The sequence below is a fragment of the Nothobranchius furzeri genome, chromosome 16 (genome assembly GCF_043380555.1).
Source record: "Nothobranchius furzeri strain GRZ-AD chromosome 16, NfurGRZ-RIMD1, whole genome shotgun sequence".
NCBI classification, from domain to species: Eukaryota; Metazoa; Chordata; class Actinopteri; order Cyprinodontiformes; family Nothobranchiidae; genus Nothobranchius; species Nothobranchius furzeri.
Genome location: NC_091756.1, coordinates 62,025,755 through 62,049,224, shown reverse-complemented (window position 1 = coordinate 62,049,224; position 23,470 = coordinate 62,025,755). Strand labels below are relative to the sequence as shown.

Here is a 23,470-nt window from a genome sequence, read left to right as displayed (position 1 = left end):
GTCAACACAAGTCAGTCCAATTCACAGTGTGTCGTAGATCTGTCAGGCTTTTGAAATCACTGTCTATTCTCTATCAGAAGTTAATGCAGAAGACAGGTGTAGGAGACTATTTTCATGTTCAGCCTGCATGAAAAACTCAGAGTGACTGATTATAATCAGAAATGATCATTAAAAATGGTTAATAGACTTCTGCACCTTTAAGTGTAGAGCAGACATTTAAACATTTTCCTCTTTTTTTGATTTATCATCTCTTTTCTTGTTCAGGGTCTCTGCCTTACTTTTCTAATGTTGGGTTCAACCTGAGCAGTCTGTTGAAGACTCATTCCTAATCCTCTTCAACTTCCCAACTCCTACCTAAGTATCTTGACCCGAGATGCCTTCAGCCCACTTCCTAGCCTTTAGTAACTTTCTCTCACGCTCACGTGACGTTCCTGGCGTTCTTGGAGATCAACACTCCCCTACAAACCCTTCATTTGATCTTTATTAGACTCCTGTATTTACCTCTAGCACTCGCAGATACGTATATAATGAACATGTACCGATGAAGATTAGGGTTCAGAAAATGGATGGATTACATTTAGGTTCTTTGGACTATTCAGGGAAACACACACTTCATATTAACTCAGACAGAGTCAAGGATATAGTTTATACAAATTAATTTAAGTCTATTTTTCTAAACTAATGATGTACTTTACAAAGTATGAATGAAATGAAAGTTGTACAAGATAACAGACGATGAATGAAACGATGGAATGTAAGATCTTGTGATGTCTGGGTTGTAAAATCTGTTGGACTGTATGGTAACAAGCTATCAATTATTCATAAAGCCATCCAACACCATTGTGCAGGGTCTACGATGCCCTTTGTGTGACGGTCGCTCTCAGGGGTCCAGAGAGGAGGCAGCCAGGGTGGTGGTTCCTAGGATCTCAAAGAGTCACAGCTCCCTCACCGGCCATGAGAAACTACCAGCCAGGGTCTGCAAGTTAGACGTTCCATGTCTGAGGTGTTGTAGCGCCTGAAACCACTCGCAAGCGTTGCAAAGCGGCTGTGACCTTGAGGTCAAAACAGAGGATGGTCCCAAGTGCTTTGCTCACCCGGTCGGCCTGCCGAGCAAGCTGGCGAACAACTGGTTAGATCAGGAAGTGGAAGCGTTGTGGACAAATTTAGACAAATCAGAACTTGACAAGGGCGTTAACAAATACCTCAGAAAATCACTCCTTCACTCAGATACTTAGAGGTCATTCTTAGTGTGAAGTAAAAATTTTATAACAGTTATGTGGGGCAAAAATATTAAACATTAATAAAAATATGATATTGTGTTCATACTGATATATTAAACTATTCATTCAACAATTACTGATCTGGTGTAGTTTAAGATCTAAAATAAATCATTACAGGAAAAATATTCATTTTATCATTCATTAATATAAAGTAAAGGACACGTTGTTCAAACGCTTTGGATTTAAACAAATTGTTCATTCAATATAATTATTAGAAGTTTTGAAGAAATTTATGAGTCAAGAAAGCTTTACTTTATTCAGAGTCTCGTCTCTGCGTGGGACCTTGGGTTTCCAGCTGAGATAAGGAAGTCAGGAGAAGGACTTTACTATGGCTCCCCTTCTTGGTGACAAGGTCGTGGTGCGGCGTGTTTTCTGGTTTGGAGACCAGAGCGTTAAGGTGTGGCACACAAGTTCATTTCTTCATATCGGCACCGCGGTGTCAGATTGACCAGTATGAAGAAGTTTGGCCTGTAAGTTAAAAGTTAACTTCTGGTCGTTTATGATGGAAAGCATGGCCATTTGGTACGCTAAGAAACAAATATGAATTAATTTATAATTCAATGTCAGTCAGACCTGTTGCAAACCCTCATGTTGAGCGGGTCGTGATCACGCTGAGGAACTGGATCAGAGGAGATGGTTTTTCTAAACACTACCAACCCATTTTCACCTCTCAAGCTACGTGCCTGGTTGATGTCATTGGGTGCCATCAGTGACAGCTTAATGTGATGGAGACTTCAGGCCTAGAGAATGGGAAAAAACAACCTAAATGGAGCTAAATCCTCGACAAGCTGCTGTGAGCCAGATGTTGCTGCAAGAGACCCCCAAGATGGATTTAACAGTCTACCAACCAGAGAGGCTGCTGGATCTGGGCGTTGAATCAGAGGCAGACTGGCACATGCATACTGCTCCATCAAGCAGGATTAAGTTCATCACATCGACGCACTAAACGCATATAAATATGAATCTATAGGCTCATGTTGTGCATGTGTTCATACGACGATGATGAAGCTTGTCCGTTTGTGTTAGCTACGTTTAAACCAGACTTACAAATGTAGAACGCACACTCACAGACAACACAACCACCGCTAAAAGCAGACAAATGGAGTCAGTTAAGTCAAGAACATAATGTTGTTAAGGATTTAATAGTGGCACAAGGCTCGACGTGTGCTATTTGCAGACTCATTAAAGAAGAAATTGCTGTTGATACATAAATATGCTCCAACATGTTCCGTACTTCCAGTGAAACACACAAAGACAACTGTCAGAAAGATAAAACCTTAATGAGAAATAATCTAACATGTTACCATAATGTTGTCATTTATTGCTTCAGGTAATTGCATTTAAAGCACGGCCAAAACTCTAACTCATTTAGTTATAATGAGACGATATGTTTGATAAACAGTGATGGGTGAAGCAGGCAAAAGGTCACATGATCCTAATCAGACTGCAGAAGTGATTCTACCTTAGGGGGTTCAGTGTGCTCACCTGCTGGCATTACATAGAAAATACATCCTTAATTTCCAATTAATTCATTGGACTTTTAACAGCCAAGGTGTGGAGGGCATCCGTTTTGGTGGCCTGAGGATCAGGTCTCTGCTTTTAGCAGATGATGTGGTCCTGTTGGCTTCATCAGAACGTGATCTTCAGCTTTCGCCGGAGCGGTTCGCAGCCGAGTGTGAAGCAGCTGGGATGAGAATCAGCTCCTCTAAATCTGAGACCATGGTCTTGATTAGGAAAAGGGTAGAATGCCTTCTCCGGGTCAGGGATGAGGTCCTGCCCCAAGTGGAGGAGTTTAAGTATCTCGGGGTCTTGTTCATGAGTGAGGGAAAACTGGAGCGTGAGATCGATAGGTGGATTGGTGCTGCATCTGCAGTGATGCGGGCGTTGTACCGGTCTGTCGTGGTGAAGAGAGAGCTGAGTCAGAAGGTGAAGCTCTCGATTTACCGGTCGATCTACGTTCCTACCCTCACCTATGGTCATGAGCTTTGGGTAGTGACCGAAAGAACGAGATCACTGATACAAGCGGCTGAAATGAGTTTTCTCCGAAGAGTGGCTGGGCTCTCCCTTAGAGATAGGGTGAGAAGCTCGGAGTAGACCCACTGCTCCTCCACATCGAGAGGAGCCAGTTGAGGTGGCTCGGGCATCTGGTCAGGATGCCTCCTGGACGCCTACCTGGTGAGGTTTTCTGGGCACGTCCAACCGGGAGGAGACCTAAAGGTAGACCCAGGACACGGTGGAGGGAATATGTCTCTCACCTGGCCAGGGAACGCCTTGGGATTCCCCCGGAGGAGCTGGCCCAAGTTAGCCTAGTGAACAAGACCAAATTCTTGCTTTGCAAAGTTTGGTCTAGGCACGCTCCATTGGAACCTCAGCAGCTCCTACCAGGACTCTGGCTGGCCAATCACAGCTCTCTAGAGGGGTTTCAAACACATAAAGAGCTGTGATTGGTCCATAATGGTGGGCCAATCATAGTGCTCTATCTGCTTAGTGAACAAATCACAGAGCTTTATCTGCTTTGTGGGCCAATCAGGGCACTCTATATGCCTGGTGGGTGGGATGATGCAACAGAGTGAAACAAGAGTACGTCACATTCATTGTCCAGTGGAATGCGGAGATCATTTGAAAGACAACGGTAGAACCCGCCCCACAACCGAGAGCCGTCAATGGAGCGTGGCCAGACTAAATAATACATTTATTTAGTCTGGCTTGCCAGGCTAGGCCCAAGTGGCTAGGGAGAGGGAAGTCTGGGCCTCTCGCCTTAGGCTGCTGCCCCCGCGACCCGACTCCGGATAAGCGGATGAAAATGGATGGATGGTTATTTTCCCCATTGCAAACATTTTAGCACAAAGCCTGAAGAACATTAGAAAATAATCAGAAAGTTTAGTCTTAAATGTTGCAAACAACAAACTAAACACAGAAATTATTTCTAACCAATAAATAAGGAACAAAAATTGTAATGCGTCTTTACTCTGTGGTGTTATTAAAGTGAATATTTGACATGTCATTTAAATACATGTTGTATAATCAGCTTTAGGGCAGAGGAACTGCTAAAGCAAACCCCTAAATGCTATTTGCAAATGATATGGAAGGATGGTGACTCGTGAGCAAGTTTCTTTAAAAATTTAAAAATAAAGAAGATAGTTTCAATTCATGAGTTGAAAGGAAAGATAAATACCAACAGTTAAAGGCCCATGGTTTTGTTTTAAGCACCTATATAAAACTAAGTGCTGATTGGACATTAGCCAAGCTGTTGCGTTGTTTTTAGTCTTTGCTCTGAGCTACTCTAAAGCCTCTGGTTGCAGCTTCGTGTTTCATTGTTATTTTATTTGCATTAATGTTATTGTTAATGGATTTCTGTTTTCTCATCCATCTGATACGTTAAGCCGCTCATCTTTAAGACAAAACTGCAGTTTAGCTCAAACAATCTTAATAAATACCAAGAGTATCTGCAAATTTTATGAAAGATTATAAAAACAACTAACTCATTTAAAACAAAAATATTTTCAAAAGCATTGTACATTCAGCTGAAACTTGATTCATTTTTCCATAAAGCACAAAATTAGAGTAACATTGCAACTGATCAAGCATCACATCCGTAAAGGCGCTAACCTTGTTGGCTCGTGGTGTTCTTCTAAAAGCAGGAATGTACACGTTTCTTAATCTACTTCAGTACTTATTTTCACACAACCCCTAACCTGGTGACTGGAAACAGAAGTTTCAGCCATCACATTAGCTTAAAACATGTCCTTTGTGATCTCTCCTAGAACTGAAACAGGTACATAAAAACCAGAGCATTCAGAAACTAACACAGAAGTATTAAATGTGTGTTTGTAGCATAGACTGTACATAGGTTTGTAGGTAACAAGGGGAAAGCAGCTGCAGGAGGTTTCAGTGCATCCATAATGAGTTGTCACACTCTAAAGGCAACACATTTAGCATGGCTGTTCTGCTTTTAACAATGAAGCAAAGTTAGTTTCATGTGCCTGCATCCAGATTTATGTTCCTGGACCTCCAGGACATTTCTACTGTACAAATAGTTACAAAGGTAAAAGTGGCTCCAAGCAATAACACAGTAAAACGTTGCATAGCATTCGGCCTCAATGCCCTATTATTTACATGCCAAATGCTAAAGTTTCAAAATAATCAATCAGCAATGAGTCTGAATTTTAAATTACTTCACGTTTTTCAGTTGGTAATCCTGCATGTAGAAACTCAAGGCCAATATGGCAACACTTTCCTGAAGCAACACACATGCAAAGTTAGCTAAATAACCTGAAAGAACACATGGAGCTTGGCTTTAACTTGTTTTTTTTAAGTTCCAGCCATCAGATCTTACTTTCAGAAGAACAAACAGCCCTTTCCTACACGGCTCCCTTGATGACTGGTTCCCTGTTGAGGTACGTAGCCCAGTACACCAAGTTGAAGGTCCCAAACAGAACAGGGAACACTATCCTGGACATCTTGTCGATCTTGCTCACACTGTTGTAAGTTTTTTTGGGATCCGGGGCCTTGGTTTCAGCTGGTTTCAGCTGAACCGTTGTGCTGTTAGAGATGGTGGAGATGGACGCATCCTTGGTTAGGTTGGCTGTGTAGTTCACACCTGCTGAGCAGGTGTTGTTTGGCCTTTTCGACAGAGCTAAAGGATCTTTTTTCTGCCAAGAAGAAAATGAGCTCAGATTCATTGATAAAATCATTCAGAACACAAATTATTGCACAATATAAAACGGGTATGACAGCGCAGGAGAAGACGATGACTTCTAAGAACCGTATAGACTGAGCCTGTTCTATAATACCTGCAGAATGAGGCATGCATTTATTGATGCACTATAATGCTACAACTTGCTTGCCTAGTGAACTAGACCAAATTCTTGCTTTGCAAAGTTTGGTCTAGGCACGCTCCATTGGAACCTCAGCAGCTCCTACCAGGACTCTGGCTAGCCAATCACAGCTCTCTAGAGGGGTTTCAAACACATAAAGAGCTGTGATTGGTCCATAATGGTGGGCCAATCATAGTGCTCTATCTGCTTAGTGAACAAATCACAGAGCTTTATCCGCTTTGTGGGCCAATCAGGGCACTCTACATGCCTGGTGGGTGGGATGATGCAACAAGAGTATGTCACATTCTTTGTCCAGTGGAATGCGGAGATCATTTGAAAGACAACGGTAGAACCCGCCCCACAACCGAGAGCCGTCAGTGGAGCGTGGCCAGACTAAATAATACATTTATTTAGTCTGGCTTGCCAGGCTAACAACTTGCCCCATCTGGTCCATCTTTTGAAACCTTTTAAAACACAGTTGGTGACCTGAATACATACAGTGAACACAAATTTACCAGACATAACCAGACAAGTATAATCGATCTAATACTGTCCAAGGAACAGCTTTTAGCTCAGACGTTTTAATGGCATGGAAATGGTTTAGGCCAGAAATAAAGCTCGAGTCTGATTTGTCCAAAATCTTATTTTAAATCATTTCTTAAGTTGTTTTGTTTCTACTAAGTGAGGCTTTGCCGGTGTAACCTGACCCCAGTGGGAAACCACCTACCTTGGGCTGCTGGGCCTCCATGGCTTTTTTCCCATCCCAGGCCCAGCTCCTTTTGGTGAAATAATTTACTGTAGCAAACTCAATGAGGGCAGAGAAGACAAAGGCGTAGCACACTGCGATGAACCAGTCCATGGCAGTGGCATAGGCCACCTTAGGCAGAGAGTTCCGAGCGCTGATGCTGAGCGTGGTCATGGTGAGCACCGTGGTCACACCTGGTGGCAGACAGAACTGGGTCAGCCTTAGTTGTCACACTTTCAGTTCTGGGTTTTTTATTTCAGCAGATTAAGGTTTGGATAAAGCAGATTATTATTACCAGGCCATGCAGCGGTGTCAGAGATAATAAAAACACTGGGAATTATTCATCAACTAAAACCGTGGCGAGCTGGTTCCCATGTAATACACTAAAGAAAGATCAAGCATCAGGTAATCAAGATAAATGTAAAACTATTTGAATCAAATACGAATGTGTAACGTTAAACTTAAGAATTTAGAAACAATTATAAATGTGCAAGTCGACGTATTTAAAATCAAATATTTATAATCTTTGGGCATAAAATTACATCCACACCCAAGTTTTCTTTTTATTCGTTGTTATAATTGGTTGAATAATAATATAACAACAATAACAGAAAAAGCCTATTGCCTTTGTGTGTTTACCTGTTTAGTTATCATTTTTCTTCCTCCTTTTCTCTATTAGTGTGTGTTCTGCTGCAGCAAGTGGATTTCCCCACTGTGGGATTAATACATTCTATTCTATTCTATTCTATTCTATTCTATTCTATTCTATGTTCAAATCATAATGTAAATGTTGAGTGTTTGAGTTTAGAGTTTAGCCAACATGCAAGTTCAGACTGTATTAACATGTTAGTAGCCAAAGCGACGTGAAGCGGTCTTCCATCCAACAGCTTCAAGTCTTTCTGATGGTCAGATTGCACGAGTCCATTAGGCCGTGGATCATTTGTCCATGTGCATGTAAAATCCAGAATAAAAAAACGATTCCCTGTTAACCCGAGTCACACAACCCATCGAAGGGACTCCGAGATGTTAGGAAGGAGATCTCTTTACCAGCTTTTATTCTGGTAACTTAAATCCCATTTTAGTCTGCCTAAATCTGCATGTTAGCAAAATATTTAGTTTAAAACTGCCACATGTACATGTGCAGTGCTAAACTGAAATGTAACTTTATACATTTTATTGTAAAGGTAACAAGTATTTATGGAATTCATAGTACAACATGTGGTCATGATATTGTACGCTGTACGACTTCACTAGACTCAGAATCTGGGGTTACAATACGTAACCAACGTTTCAGATCCCCTTTGCATTGTTACGAGAGGCTAAACACGACTAAATGTAGCTGTCATTTATTACGTATCACTTTTCCACCAAACAAACGCCTAAACATAACCATGAAACAGTACAGCTGCAGTATTTGAGCTGCAGCTCTCTGCACGCTCCAGACTCACCGAACACAGTTCTCGCTGGTACGGACTCCCGGTTGAGCCAGAAGGACACTTGCGACAGGATTACCGTCATGAAGCACGGCATGTAGGTCTGGATGACAAAATAACCGATCTTCCTCTTCAGGTAAAAGTGAGCCATCATCACCGTGTACTGACCTGGGGGAAATAAATGAGCAGCACAGAGAGTGGTGGTTTTATCTTTTTAAAGCTCTTGTTGCCGACTGAAATGTGACAAAATGTTTATTTTTACATGTTTAGCAGATGCTTTCCTGCAAAGTGACTGATAAATGAGAACGTACCAGGGCAGTTACTCTCGAGACTGAAAATAAACTACCTGCAGGGCAGAGCACCAGTTAGAGTTGCCAGGGGTGTTAGTGTAAGCGTGGGGGGGCGTGCACGTGTGTAGAGTAGAAACGAAGGAGCTGCAGATGTTCTCTGAAGATCTGGGTCTGTGAGAGTTTCTTTAAATAAGTGCTATTAGGATGGTGTAGGTGGGATGAGGAGGGGGTCTGAGGGACATTTCATTCATCTCGTAAACGGTCGTTTTAGCGCATGCTGGCTCAGGGAAATGATTTAGACATAGGAAAAAGTTGCATAGTCTGCCTTTGGCGTTATTGTCCTCCCATGCTGATAGTTCCTGATGAAACTTCTCCATGGACATTTTTGTCCATCTCTTTTGTAAATTAAGAATAAAAACATTTTTAAAATGTTTAATATCTCTGGGCTGCACACAGAACATAGCTCATATAATTTATGTCCTGAAGCACAGGCCAAACGTGTAGACACACCTCCTCATTCAATGTGTCGTCTTTGTTTTTATGACCTCTACATGAGGAGATTCTCACTGAAGGCACGATAACTACGAATGAACACATGAGGAGTTATGTACTTAACCCAAAAAGGTGAAATAACTGAAATTATGTTTTCTGTTCTTTTTTCTTCAAAAAGCCACGCTTTTGCTCTGATTACTGCCTTGGCACTCTCTTGATGAGCTTCAGCAGTTAGTCCTGCTGGAAAAGCCTAACTTCTTGAAGCTCATCGAGAGAATGCCAAGGCTGTGCAAAGCTGTAATCAGAGCAAAGGGTGTTTTTTTGTTGTTGTTGAACAAAACAGTACTTCTGGCCTCTACTGTAAATATAACGGACTCAAACCTCACAAGGCCAAAAGGAGTTGAACCAAATGCATCCACTGCAACAAGTACTTTAACGGCCATTTGGAAGCAGTTTCCCAATATATAAATTAACCTATATAAATATGACTGTTAAGGTGAACCTCTTCAAATGATCTGTCTAGTTTATTTATATATAATACTTCAAACAACCCCAAAAACTCAAAGTGCAGAAAACAAAGTAAAAAGCCAAACAAATGCATTCAGTTTCATCACATTTGTGGGATGAACAGGATGCAGGGATCCAACAGGAGGGTACATGAGTCCAAGGTGGAACTGAGCCTAGCAGGAACTTATAAAAACACACAACAGAGCCGTGAGAGCAAACGTGTGAAAGCTCGGGTGTAATAGTCATGTAATTTTCTCCTTCATGTAGGGTAGATTTAAACAGGTTGTTGAAAGAACCTTTACATCCTGTTAGCCAGGTGACATCTGTGATGTTTTGGTTTTCAGAAGGACCCTGCGGGGCTGCCGAGTCTCATAGAGGATAGGAAATCCACAGATGACTGCTGCTTCCTCCTGGCAAAATCGGATTTTTCTGTCTCACTAATCCCTCGTCACAATCTGCATCCTGCATCTCTCTCTCACTCGCTCTCTATGTGCGAGGGTGTGTGTGTGTGTGTGTGTGTGTGTGTGTGTGTGTGTCCGTCCCATTCTGTCAGGACAGGCCACTCTTGATTGAGGGCGTTCATCCTTGCTTTGCCTGAGTGAGATTGCCACACCACATGCGGGTCGGCTGTGACTGCGTGCAGGTGTGCAGGTGACTGAAGCAGCCCGAGATCTGAGGGACCAGAGCAAAGTTCTGGATGGTGCGAGTGATGCTACGGAGAGAACCATGTCCTTAAAGAGAAGGTCAGCGGCATTTCCTCTGCTGCATGGAAGAAGCAGCTCTGCTCTGTGGCGGGACAGTCCGGGGGCCTCTGCTCTGATCTGATCACCTTCTGGGATGGAGTGTGGATGGAAATCTTCGAGGGACAAAGAATTAAAAATGCGGTTGTGGTGGATTTTGCTGTTTGGTTTTTGGAGCGTTTGTGGGGAACTGCCGTTTATAGCCGAGAACAACGCAGCTATGCTGGTCAACTGGTGAGTACAGACACAAACCATCTGCTGAGGCATGTTGTGGTGATTACTCAGATGAATGATTTGGTTTCTGAGTTCATATCACATCTTCTTTAGCTAAACCTGCCAGATCAGGGGTCACTCCCACCACGTGTGAGCAGAGCACATTGCTGAGCTATTCCTGTCTCGTTAAAGAGGGTCTGAACCTCCGATTAGCAACGCTAATTAAGATCATGCCGGCTCGGTGTGTCCTACCTTCCCGTTTAAGCTAGTCAGTGCTGATTGTGCAATAATTACACAGAGTGCATGGCAGCAGAACCAGCTCATGTTCTGGGCTTTCCACCACCAGATGCATGCTCACACTTCCCCCTGCTGCAGGCAGAAAGCACTGTGGCGGTACCGACGTCTAGCTCTCACATCAACGTCCCAACAGATGCAGGATAAAGCGTCTCTGTTTACACTCAGAGGAATCCCTGCTCCGTAGCAGAGTCACTACCAGAACCCAAGCGGCAGAAATGTATTATTCTTTACATAACAGAATTAAGCAGCTGCCGTTTGCCCCCCCAACCCCATGTGTAGCCTCCCCTGCAGCCAATCCCCGAGCTGTGACATCACTCAGTAAAAGCACAACTGATGGGCCTCCGTACGGATTAACCCTACAGACCCACTGGCTAAGACCACGGATAAGTGATTTTTTTGCCCCCTCCTTCCCTGAGACAGCTGGCAATGTGTGTGAGGTGTTCTCAAATCCTGGAGATGCATTCATCGCCTTTGATTTGATTTGAAAATGTCTTCTCGTCTTTAGGTGGAGCAAACACAGATCTCAGTGGTGATTTATATTCCCAGCTGAAGTTATGAAACTGGGGCTGTAACGCAGGAAACAGCAAAGCAAAAACAAAAAGAGGCATTGTTTAAACGTTTTTGAAACTGCGGTTGTCAGCACGAGTCCTACCAACCAACCAAGGGATGGGTTTGTGCTTCAAACCAGAACCGCAGGCCAGCTTTGGAGTTCAGCTCTGAGCGACTTTAGCTGATGCTTGTTTTTGTTTTCCACATGAGCTGCTCACTTTAGCATCTTTCAGAAAAATCACTGGAATTATTTTCAAGACTTTGATAAGATTATAAACTGTATTGTTTAATCATTCTGTTGCAGATTAAATCGTGTGCTTAGGGTCCCCATCTTGCAGAATGACCCACTTTCTTCCAAGATTAGTCCCACAGACTTCCATCTCACTCGGTATTATTCAGGATCTATCGGTGCACTGATGTCTTGTGTTACATAAAACCAGCTTCTTCGACCATGAACACATAACTGCAGGGAACGTTTATAAAACTCAGTTCTATTTGACTACCTTCTAGCTAGGAAATAGAAAAATAAACTTGGACTTTGACTTTAATGCCATAAAAACTCCTGTGAACTGATCGAGTCCGCTGTACCTCGACTGGTGTAGATGTCCTCGGTTCCTGCTGTCTGGCCAATCAGATGGTACTGGTTGAGTCTTGAGCCCTCCTCAGCCACCACCACGGACTTGGCTGCTCCCTGAGTCCACGTGTAGACCACCTCGGAGACAGGATATGCATCTGGGAAGCGAGAGTTGTTTTTATGTTTATTGTAATGTTTCAGCATCCCACTAAACGGGTTTTCGGTATCAGTGGTTTATCGCAACAGAATGAAACTTAAAATATTGTTTTTTTAACTAATAAATCAATGAAATTTTACTGTCACCATTGCCAGATACAATCCTGTCATTTACCATTATTTACATGATTTTTATTTGATATTTAATGTTAGGTTAAAAACAGCAAAATGCATGGAGTGTTTCTTGGCTGTGAACGACTTTCCAGACTGGTCAGCCGCTCTTCGGGTGAGGGATTCACGTGTAACTTAAGTAAAGGGATGGAGGCTCTGGAGGACGATGGCTGGAAGGCCTGTATTTACACTAGTTTTGTTTATTAGCTAGCTATATTCTTTTTATTTTTTGAAACACTGGCCAAGTGGCGTTCTACCTGCTCAATATGAGCAGCTGACATTGATGATCTCATACAAGGAAGTGAGCTGAGTTTAACATTTCTTGTCCTGATGAATGCAGGTTCCCTGAAACATGGACGTGATTTGATTTGACCAGCCATGAATAAATAACGGCTTTTTAATTATCAGCCTCCTCAATGCCTCAGATCCATTTTCTCAAGCTATATTAATTCCTTTGCACTGCTTTTATACAAACCATTGATTGTATGCTTATTACGGTGTATGGCCTGTGTGTGAACAAGCAGTTTAACCCTCTCAGGCTCAAAATAAGTTTTGGTAAAAGGATGAACGACTGAGTCCTTCAGGGGTACTTCTGAGTTAAAAAAAGCTCATGAGACACGTGTGTGGAGTAACCAGGTAGGAAGGTTTTAACCCGCCTGCCTCCAGAGGGTTAAACATTCTTCATAAAAATATTATTACATTATTTCACTTAAATGAATGCAGATGAAGTCAACGAGGTACTGAGTTGTTCTTTGGAAAGTATTGAAGTGGTCCAAGTGTTACTGACTACACCTCATTTGGGGACAAAATGACCATCTCCATTCTTAAAGCCTAATGCCAAACATTTTAACGTGTGGGACAGGTGTGATTTTTGTACTTACGTATGTCTGCTGGGGGGATTGGCATCAGGGAAAGGGAAACTGAGGGTTTATATGTGACATGATAGTAAAATCAATATTATTATCAGGACAGAATCAGACTGACTGAAACACAAGGAAGGCTGAAGCGTGGAAACCAAAAACCATTTATAATAAAGTGGTGCATGAACCGCCAGCAAGCAGCTGCTGGAATGGTGATAACTGACAGAAATAAGAATAACTTTAGTAATGTAACGCTTCAGAGGTTTAGCAGGGGTTTGTAGTGTTTCATAGATGATGCAAGCTGGATTTGCTGCTGAAGGTTTTATTTATTTATCAGAAACTAGAGCACTGCTGTTTATCATCGGGACCAGAATGAGCAAAACATGACTTGAAAATGTAAAAAACAAAAGTTGATTCTTAGTTGTTGGCTTGATGACAAAAAGCTCTGATTAGTTCAGAGTAAATAACCTTTCCTTGTGATTTTGTGCAACACAAAACACGTCATATGTGTAAACAACATTATGATGAAACTATTAAACATTTTGATTTTATCAGTCAAAACATTTCAGTCTTTCTCAGATTTGATGGGTAGGAAAGATGGTGCAGAGCCCTGTTCTGCTTCTGCGTGCTGATGTGTGAATTGTTTATGTGAACACAACTGAAGACCAGAATGGGTCAGCAAGACCAGACACTCCCGAGCAAAACCTAATAAACTTTATCGTAAAGACAAACGGAGTCATAGAACTCCAGTGAAATATATCAACTCCAGAGCTCGTGCAGAACACGTTTTTACTCGTCAGAATCACTTCAGCAGATCTCTCTCAGTCCTGACAGCTCCTCATGGCGCTGCCTTCAGGGACTCTTATAGCATAGGAAATTCCAAACATCACAAACACTCTCCTTTTTCACCATCCTGCCCTCTTTGGGCAGCTTGTCGTAGAAAAATGAAGATGGATTCATCTGGAAAGCAGTAATAATGACGATGGTGATAATAATAACTCAGTTAAATGATGGTGATGTTATGCATAAAACTCGTCAGGCTTCTGCTGTCAGGACATGTTCTGCATTTTATTTTGATGGTTTCTGTTACTTCCACTTAGGCTGAGTCTGAGGTACGTTACGTGAGTCCAGTTACGTAAGGGTTGTGTTTGTGGTTTGCAGCTACAGGTGTTCTGATATATCTAAGCCTCTGTTGAGCAGATAAACTCACAAAGGTAAACTATTCTGTCACCACGAGGAGATTAAATGAAGCAAACACACACATTTACTCTCAGATCCATGTTCTCTGACTCGCCAACCCATCTGAAATGACTAAATGTGGCTTCATCAAAATGTTGTTGAAAATAAATTAAATGCTGCCTAATTGTAACAAAAAAATTAATATTGGTGGCTTCATAACACAACCATAAAAACGAGGTCTAAAATACATGGGAGCAGGTCTCGCCATAGCAACGCCGTATGATGCCATGTTTCCTTCTACGGGAGCCTGTGAGGACAAAATGCATTTACTGATTTGTAACAAACGGCTGCAAAACTTTTGTTATTCACAAACGTAGTTTTACACGTTTACCTTTTCGCTCGTTGCCGGACTGCCGGTGATGAAAGGGAGTCTGATGTGCTTGTTATTTTTGTTCTCCCTCATCCCTCCCCACCCTCGTATAATCCCGTTGTTCCATTCTGCGAAATGGGAGCGCCTTCGGGTTGCATGCCCACAGTTAACCGGTTCCTGTCTGTGCATTTCATGTGTTGTTCGTCTGATCTTGGAAAGGTTGAGCTGAAACTACTTCTGCACTGGGAAGCTGGTTTAATGACAATTAAGTTCTAATCTACTGATTTTGCTGGAGGTTGTGCTCCCAGAGATTTTTGACCCTAATGGCCATCCGTTGGTACGGTCTAACTAGAACACAAAAATACCGCATGTTTGCAATGATTTAGGTTTCTACTGCCCCTATTGCCAGGGAGAATATACACTTTAACTGTTTGACCTGACAAGAACTTCCTGCCTGGGGTACTTCTCAAAGAACCTTGTGATGCCAGACCCCTCGGCATTGCGATACATCGCTGGTCTCCAAGATCCTTTTGCACAGCAGGAAACACCTAGATCTTTTTTGCACTGTAGCATGGTCTGATGGACCAAGACCTTTATCAGCGTTGTTATCTACCTTGATTTGTTTGCTGACAGCTCCTCTGACAACTTTGACAGTGATAGATAACAACTTTGCTACTACATAGAGTCAAAAATGGAATTGAAAAAGAAACAGAATAAATAAAACAAAGACCTTCAGAAAAACCAGCAGCCAAACACTTTCTGCAGAAAACACAGAAAATACACACAAGTTATGAGCAGGAAAGGGTGTGCTCACCTTTTACCTGTTGAGTATTGTGTTTTATCAGAAAAACAAAAGTACCACAATGGTTTTATCTGTTGTGAGTTCATTCGTCAGTAGTGAAAATACTCGTGAACTACTGGATGGATTTAGTCACTTTTAACAAAATATCATTTCCCAAATGTTCTGATGAACGTGTGATGGGTGAGACTGCTCATAACCTTACTTAGAAAATTTGCCCCAAACAACAGTAACTCAGCATCAAGTGATCTTCGGGTGAAAGGGTTAGGGTTTGAGGGGAGACATGACGTATGCATGCTAAAGCGTGCTAGACATTAACCATGGATACTTTTCCTCTTGATGCAAAGAAAACGGTGACTGTAAAGTTGGCTTTCAGGACGTATTAAAGCATCATTATTGCAGCATCCATCTGGATAAAATGTAGATCACATTAATTTGTCTGAATCTCAAAAAGTCACTGATGGGCTATTTCATGATGATCTGAAGAGTGTTCCCTGCCTCCGAAGCCCACACCTGGTTTAGTCTAGATTCTTTAGAGTCATGATGACAGAACACAAGGTTAGGAAATGTGAGTTCATCTGAGTAATCACCGACATCTTCATCAATAATGGCTAAATTACACATATTTACAATTAAATGTAATACTGTAATTGAATTCCTTGTGACTTTTTTATAAAACCAGTATTCCTAAAAGATGCAGCAGTAGATCAGACAGAAGATGGTGTGAGAGCCTCTAAAACGGTTCTAAATGCACTAAACAATAAAACATTTAAGAGTGGGAAGAAGTCAAGAGAAAACTTTACTGTGTTGAAGCACAAAACTGCATCCGTCACATTCACCCAGGAAGGAATTGCACAGGATGTACAGTTACCACTGGACTTCTTCTTTTCGGTCTTTCTCTTGAGGAGATGTTAAGCTGTTATATAACGTGTCTTCAATCCTAACTAATGTGACAGTGTGAGCGTCCTGTCACAGTGTCCTGATTGGTCATGCGCCCTGGCTACTTGCCAAGGGGACGTCCCTTCGGCTGACTGGTTAGTGAGCATGACTCTCACCCGGGAGTCTGGGGATCGAATCCCGCCCGGGCCCTCGTTTCTCCACCTTGCCACACAAATACAGCCTTGACACGCAGGCTCGTCGGGTTAATAAAACAAAGAAGAAGAAACTCTTGGTAGCAGCAGAAGTAAATGAAATATCGTTTAGTTTACATGATGCCGCAATTCTGCACGTTGTAGCTTAAAGACGTGTTTAAGACAATGAAAGATAATAATCCACAAACTGCCTGGTGCAGGTCAAATTAAACTAAGGGGAAGTGTTGTAACACCACAGCTGTTGGATTAGTGCAGCACTTCAGCACCACCCCCCCCCACGCACACACACACACACACACACACACATTCAGTCCATCTTGTGTTTCTTTGTGGTGCTCTCCCTGAGTATGACTCTGTGTTTTGCAGAGCTTGCTTGTTTCCAGAATGGACTGAAGAACAAAAAACGTGAAACAGCATCAGCAGAAAGAGGCAGCTGCAACCGAGGGGTTCTGCAGAACCTCACATGTCATCTGCTCTGTTTCATTCTGTCTTCATCACCCACCTTCTGCAAATTGTGGAATAGGATAAAAATGAGAAAAATTAGACAATAATTTTGGTATAATATAATATTATAATATTATAATATAATATTCGAGCCATTAGGAGAATATTATTAATATTCTCCTAATGGCTCGAGTGGTACTTTGTAAAATTATGACCTGACTATTGACTCCTATAAACGGTTGTTGCTGCCAAAACTATTGAACAAGGAGATGAATAATTATTCCCTTTCTTCATCTTTCTAACATAAATCTGAGGACACGTTTGCTTTGGTGTGCACACAAAATGCCAAAACATTCCTTGGCTTGCGCAGGTATTGTGACAGCAAGCTGCTGTTAAACAACCCTTGAACCCTTCTTCTTCTTCTTCTTCGTCTTCTATGGGGTGATGGTGGCACAGGAGTTAGGTGCTCGCCCCATAACCAGTGGTGGTTTTACCATTAGGCATAGGTCGGTGGCCGCCTGGGGCCCCCTTGTGTTGGGGGGGGGCCTAGCCCTGACCGCCGACACCCCTTTGTCAATGCCACAATGGACTATTCCAAACAGGCACAAACAGGAAGGGATTGGTAGTCATTCCACTCCAATCCAGTTGGTGGCAGTAATGCACCAAATTGTTGTTTGCCAAGTGCCATAAGACCACAAATAAGAAGAAGTTAAAAAAAGCAGAAGAACAAGAAGAGAGGCGGGAGCGTTCGTAACAAACTCAAAGCGATAGTCAAAAACATGAAGCATGACATGGAGTTATCCTCGTGGCTCCAATAAGAGACAGAAGCAGCTCGCTTCAAAAAAGCTTTTATCGTCACTTCTGAAAGTGACATCGTTTTTTAATGTAAACATCAAAAGGAAGCAGGAAAGGAAAGACAATGGAAATATTTAAAGGGAGGAAAACATAAACCAAAATGGAAAAGAATAAAAATAAAAAATAAAAAAGGCAAAAGCAAATGCACAGGAGCACTGACAGGAAGAAGAAAGCAAGAGCAAATATTGAAAGAACTCAAAGGGAGAGAATGGTAAATGGCCTGTATTTGATAGAGCGCCTTATAGAGTCATGGAACCCCCCAAGGCGCTTTACAACACAATCAGTCATTCACCCATTCACACACACATTCACACACTGGTGGTGATGAGCTACGATGTAGCCACAGCCGCCCTGGGGCGCACTGACAGAGGCGAGGCTGCCGAGCACTGGCGCCACCGGTCCCTCCGACCACCACCAGCAGGCAACGTGGGTCAAGTGTCTTGCCCAAGGACACAACGACAGCGACAGACTGAGCGGGGCTCGAACCTGCAACCTTCCGATTACGGGCGAGCACTTAACTCCTGTGCCACCGTCGCCCCAGGAAAGACAGGAAAAAAGAGGAGGACTAATAAAAAGTGAAAATAGCTCGTTTCAGAAGAGGGGATAGTTTCACAAATCCAGTTAAACGCAAGATTGTTGAAAATTTAGTGTAAGGGGCCCCATGTCTGTGTTCGCCTTGGGCCCCCAAATTGCTAAATCCGCCAATGCCCATAACTGGAAGGTTGCAGGTTTGAGCCTCGCTGTCATTGTGTCCTTGGGCAAGACACTTAATCCCCCTTGCCCGCTGGTGGTGGTCGGAGGGACCGGTGGCGCCAGTGCTCGGCAGCCTCGCCTCCGTCAGCGTGCCCCAGGGCAGCTGTGGCTACATCGTGGCTCATCCCCACCAGTGTGTGAATGGGTGAATGACTGATTGTGTTGTAAAGCACCTTGGGGGGTTCCAGGACTCTAGAAGACGCTCTATCAAAGACAGGCTTCTACTTGCTGTGATAACAGTGCTCTGTAAATGAGAGCAAAGCTATGATTTAAAAAAGAGCAATTGCACGAACTCTGAAGAAATTTCTTACGTGTGGTGAAAAGCTATGCAACTCACTTTGGTGTCGGCTCCACTCCAACTAGACATTAGCAGAATTAGTAAGTGAAACACATAAAATCACCTTGATTTCATTTTTGAACAGATTATATTGAGACATGTTTGATTTCCGATAGTGAGAGAGTATTCATACCAGCTTAGATTACTTCAGCACACAGACATGATGTCAAAACATGATAACTAATCTGATTAGAGATCAGAATATGATCAAATGTGTGATGATGTCCACCAAACTCATCAATCTCCGTTTCTCCAAACTGAGGCTATTCATAGCGCTATCTGCAACAGGGAAGATACTATCTATCCACAACTTTTCAACAGAAACCCAGCTAAAACCACGTGAGAGCTTAAGTTCAGAAAACTATCTGTGAGGTTTTTGATTCACCTTTTATTCTCCAGATTTGCAAAAATCATCAGCCAAGTTTCAGCAGAGCAGATGATTTTTTCTGCTCAGTTAAGCACACAATAAACAGATTTTAAAAGGATACTTACCAAATTTCCATATTTTAAATTCATTTTCTTCAGCCAGTATGTGCTAAAATGAGCCTTTACCGGGTTGATGAAAAGTCACTCAGAACCCACCACCCTCTGTGGCCAGAACACTGCATTTGCAACTTCAGAGTGCCCGTCCGGTCTGTTGGGACGTGAGCTGACATACCTGGAAATGCCGTCTGGTTCCAGCGCGTTTCCTGTATGTTTTAGATCATGAACACAGCTACTAGTTTCATTTAGTGATGAACTGCTTCTTTGGAAACTGATGGAGGCTGGCAGACATTTCAGGGGTTAGATTAAGCAGGGGTGTCCAGTCCTGGTCCTGGAGGGCCGGTAACCAGCAGGTTTTGTGTTTTTTCTGCTTCAACATGCTTGATTAGCTGGTTGAATCACCTGTGCAGCAGCTCATCAGGCTCTGCAGAAGCCTGTTAATCACCTGCTGATTGAAATCAGGTGTGTTGAAGCAGGTTAACACGAAAATGTGCTGGATAGCGGCCCTCGAGGACACCCCTGGATTAAGGTGTTAAAACATTTTACTAAACGGACACTAGGGGGTGCTAAAACAAGCCCAAACTGCCCAGCCTCCCTGGTGACGGCAGATGGCAGTCCATAAAAAACGGATGGTATTTTATTATAACTGTACTTCATTTTTCTCAATTACCTTTTCTCCATTTTTGAACCAAAACATATAAATTTTTTGTAGATTTGTGTGCTTTATGTAGTGTTTTTATCACAACAAATGTGTACACCAAAAACTAGAATCAACGGTTATCAGCCAATCTACAGTTTCACAAAACTGGTTTACAACTCACTTATTTGGTTTTTGAATGCATCACTGCCAAGTAGCAGTACAAATGTATGAACTCACCCTATAGCTAAGTGCTAAATGCTGCCAGCAATTATAATGAAAGAATGAAAAATGTCAAGTCTACCGTCACACATTGGTGAAATAACATCTCTGTATTTGACCCATTCCCGTGGGGAGGGGTGAGCTGCAGCTGTGGCTGCGCTCAGGAACTGTTTGGTGGTTTTATGAATTAATCCATCAGTTTAATAAATAAATTCACCAGCCAACAAACCAATCAAACTTTGTTCAAGACAAAAATAATTGTCCGTATTATATGACACTAAAGATAAAATAGGGGATAGAATAAAAGCTATGACAACGAATAACACACATTCCCGTACAGGCAGCCGTTCCAGCGTTTCAAACGGCCGGAGGAACACTTTGTGTCTCTACATGTTGCCGTTAACAGGGCTTCGCCCACAATGTTAGCCAGCATTCGAACGACACATGAATTTATACATACAGTTCCTCAGTGGTGCATGAATGGTAGGGACGTTACTCCTGACAAACGTTTGGGTTGCAGAAGTCCGTCATGGGAGCCTCAGGAGGATTTTACATACATCCTGATTCAGCCACTTGTAGTTTCATTACAGCCCGACTATAATTGCATCTCAGTGGGTCGTATAGAAGGGAGTACAAAATGAAAATGACCACTTTTATGTCGTTTGAGCACGTGTCAAAGTTACAAGTGTTAGTCTGCATGTGCAGCTTGCATCACCGTCTCCTTACATCCTCATCATCACAGAGTTCACGTCTTGCAATGAGCCTGAAATATTTTACTTTTCACATCAAATCCAAAACTTGGTTCATTAATAAGAAGATGGACGGCTCACCTTCTGGTTGCAGCAACCAAGACATCACTCTTTTAGGGTTAAACATGATGTCAAACAGTTCACTGTGCAACAAAGAACCTGAGCAGCTGCTGCGTACCAGCACTGCAGGGACACAAGAGGACTAGATCATCTGCATACATTCGCCCAGCAAGCACCTAGTTTCACAGCTGTCCTTAGATGTTATGAGTTTAAGTTTTTACAAGCAGAGTCATATTTTTCTACTTATTCAGAAATGTAAAAGTTTTCTGTTTGCTATAGTGACACAAACTGATGGTTTTTTTAAACAACACTGACATTAGTAGATCTGAGCAGTAAAAAATCAATAACTGACATCGACACCGAATACCCGAAGTGTTACTTCTGTGGTAAATGCCAAGTTCTGGATGTAGTTGGATAGTTCTCATGGTTCATCTGACACCTACATATTATAGCTTGTTGTGGGTCAGAACAATGAAGGAAAGTTAGAAGAAGGAGAGCAAACTTCTAATGAATGGGAAAAGAAATACAATGTCTATGATACCAGCTTAAAATAGCTGCGTACTTGCTTATGTGCAACATGTCAGAGACACTGTACCTGGCCTCTCTCCCTAACACAGTTCCTTCCAGTTTTGACCAAAATAAAACTAAGCTGGTTTTATGGACATGTGGTAGTGGGAAGGCCACTGATGGTGTCAGAGCTCAGTCCGTGAAAGGTGATTAACCACAGCAAAGGGCAGGTCTGCTGAAGCTGGAATGTCTTGAGCTGCTGGTTGAGTGCTGTCCATTAGGTCAAAGGATTAGTTGAGGTTAACGGAGTTGAACAAAGCAGGATCCACAGCCCAGCCAATACTGCAGCTCGGAGCCTCTCGGGAGTTATGCTCTAAGGCCACATCAGGGTTCACAAGTCACTTCATGGTCAGGATGCTTCGCTTTATGACCGACAGCATACACTAATAAGTGCCATGATTAACACCTTTAATTGTTTTTACAGTGAGTAGTTTTAGATGTGATACACTCCCATCGCACCATGACCTTTCAGCCTGCTCGTAACGTTTGTCTAACTCTAGTGAGCTTGGTGTGTTCTCAATGCAAAGTCCATCCATGACTCATAGCTGATTTGTTCTTAAGCTGCAGGCCTTGATGGGGCCTTGACTTGGTCTTGAGTGGTGTAATAGATAACTTGAAGAAAGAACTAGCGGATAGGACCATCGCTCTAGATCTAAGCGATACAACACATCTTCTGGTTGAACTGAGGATGAGCTGTTGCCCAACACGACACATCTGGATTCAAAAGTGCTGAGCTGAAACAAACTATAATTTCTATTACAGTAAATCCACAGGGTGCCAGACCAAAGGAAGAAGAGCAAATCCCATAATGAAGAGTTTTCTCAGCTTCAGTTAGCTACTCTTCCAAGCCCCAGTGTCGGCTGGGGGAGGAGGTGACCACAAGCAGTAGGCGTGGGAGGGGATAAATGTCAGCATGCGACACGCCAAACTCTGCTTGAAAGCTGAGAAAGCACTGAGGCCCGGGATCACCCTCCATACGTCAGCAGCAGGAAAGACCTTAAACACTCTGCTTAAGTGTCCGTGGCCGGAGCTCCTCAGATATTCCTGGAGCTGCGTGAGTCAAACCAACCGGCTCAGACATCGGGAGGAGGGGCACTTCAACTGTTCATGTAACAGCGAAGTGTTGAGCTTGTTAAAGGTTGCATTGGTAGGGTGTGTGTGTGTGTGTGTGTGTGTGTGTGTGTGTGTGTGTGTGTGTGTGTGTGTGTGTGTGTGTGTGTGTGTGTGTGTTTCAAAATGTCCTGCTAAAATGAGCGGAGGCAGTGAACAGAGCAGGGGCGCATCTCTGACATGTTGATTAATGGCTTAATCAGGAGTAGCGTGTCAGTGTCTAGATGGTTACCTCCTGCAACACCTGAGGGACAAAAGCTGCCAAACACACTAAGCTGCATCTGTCACCACGTCCTCTGCACTGCATGAAGCTGAAGTCGTGACAAACCTACTCACTGAATCGCCTCATGCTGCAGCAGCACTCATGGAAATCATTTTACTGCATTCTGACTAACAGTTTGTGAACATTTGCAGGTGCATTTACTTACAGCTTCCAAATTTAAGAGGACAAGCGTGAGCGTCCATGGGGAAATCCTCCAGCTGCATGGGGCATTCTGCTGAGATAGTCAGTCTGAAAGCACAATGTGTAGAAAATCCATCAGCAGCGTGGGACCGTGGCAGTACGTGGGTATTAACACAATATTAATATATATATATTTATCTCAAATAAAAATAGATCAAATTAAATATAAATACTTGAATAAAAATAATTTAAAAAATAGATCTGATGATTTCTAAACAAACATGCAG

General features: G+C 42.7%; 2 protein-coding genes across 7 annotated transcripts in view; one reads left to right on the top strand and one right to left on the bottom strand.

Annotated features, from left to right (window-relative positions):
• Nucleotides 1-2,394: 2,394 nt before the first annotated feature.
• gabra5 (gamma-aminobutyric acid type A receptor subunit alpha5) overlaps nucleotides 2,395-23,470 on the bottom strand; it is a 33,955-nt gene continuing 12,879 nt past the window's right edge. For all 4 annotated transcript variants that reach the window (XM_015976961.3, XM_015976962.3, XM_070545461.1 and 1 more), the window contains 5 exons: nucleotides 23,209-23,291; nucleotides 11,952-12,095; nucleotides 8,291-8,443; nucleotides 6,825-7,036; nucleotides 2,395-5,932 (listed from right to left, as the gene is read on the bottom strand). In XM_015976961.3, coding sequence (XP_015832447.1) covers nucleotides 5,642-5,932; nucleotides 6,825-7,036; nucleotides 8,291-8,443; nucleotides 11,952-12,095; nucleotides 23,209-23,291 — 883 coding nt within the window. In that variant the 3' untranslated portion in view covers nucleotides 2,395-5,641. The remainder of the gene's footprint in view (nucleotides 5,933-6,824; nucleotides 7,037-8,290; nucleotides 8,444-11,951; nucleotides 12,096-23,208; nucleotides 23,292-23,470) is intronic.
• Nucleotides 9,721-23,470, top strand: part of gabrb3 (gamma-aminobutyric acid type A receptor subunit beta3) — a 62,786-nt gene continuing 49,036 nt past the window's right edge. The window contains exon 1 of one of the 3 annotated variants that reach the window (XM_070545457.1): nucleotides 9,721-10,538. In XM_070545457.1, the coding sequence (XP_070401558.1) occupies nucleotides 10,402-10,538 (137 nt within the window). In that variant the 5' untranslated portion in view covers nucleotides 9,721-10,401. The remainder of the gene's footprint in view (nucleotides 10,539-23,470) is intronic. The other 2 variants (XM_070545460.1, XM_070545456.1) reach the window with 2 other exon arrangements.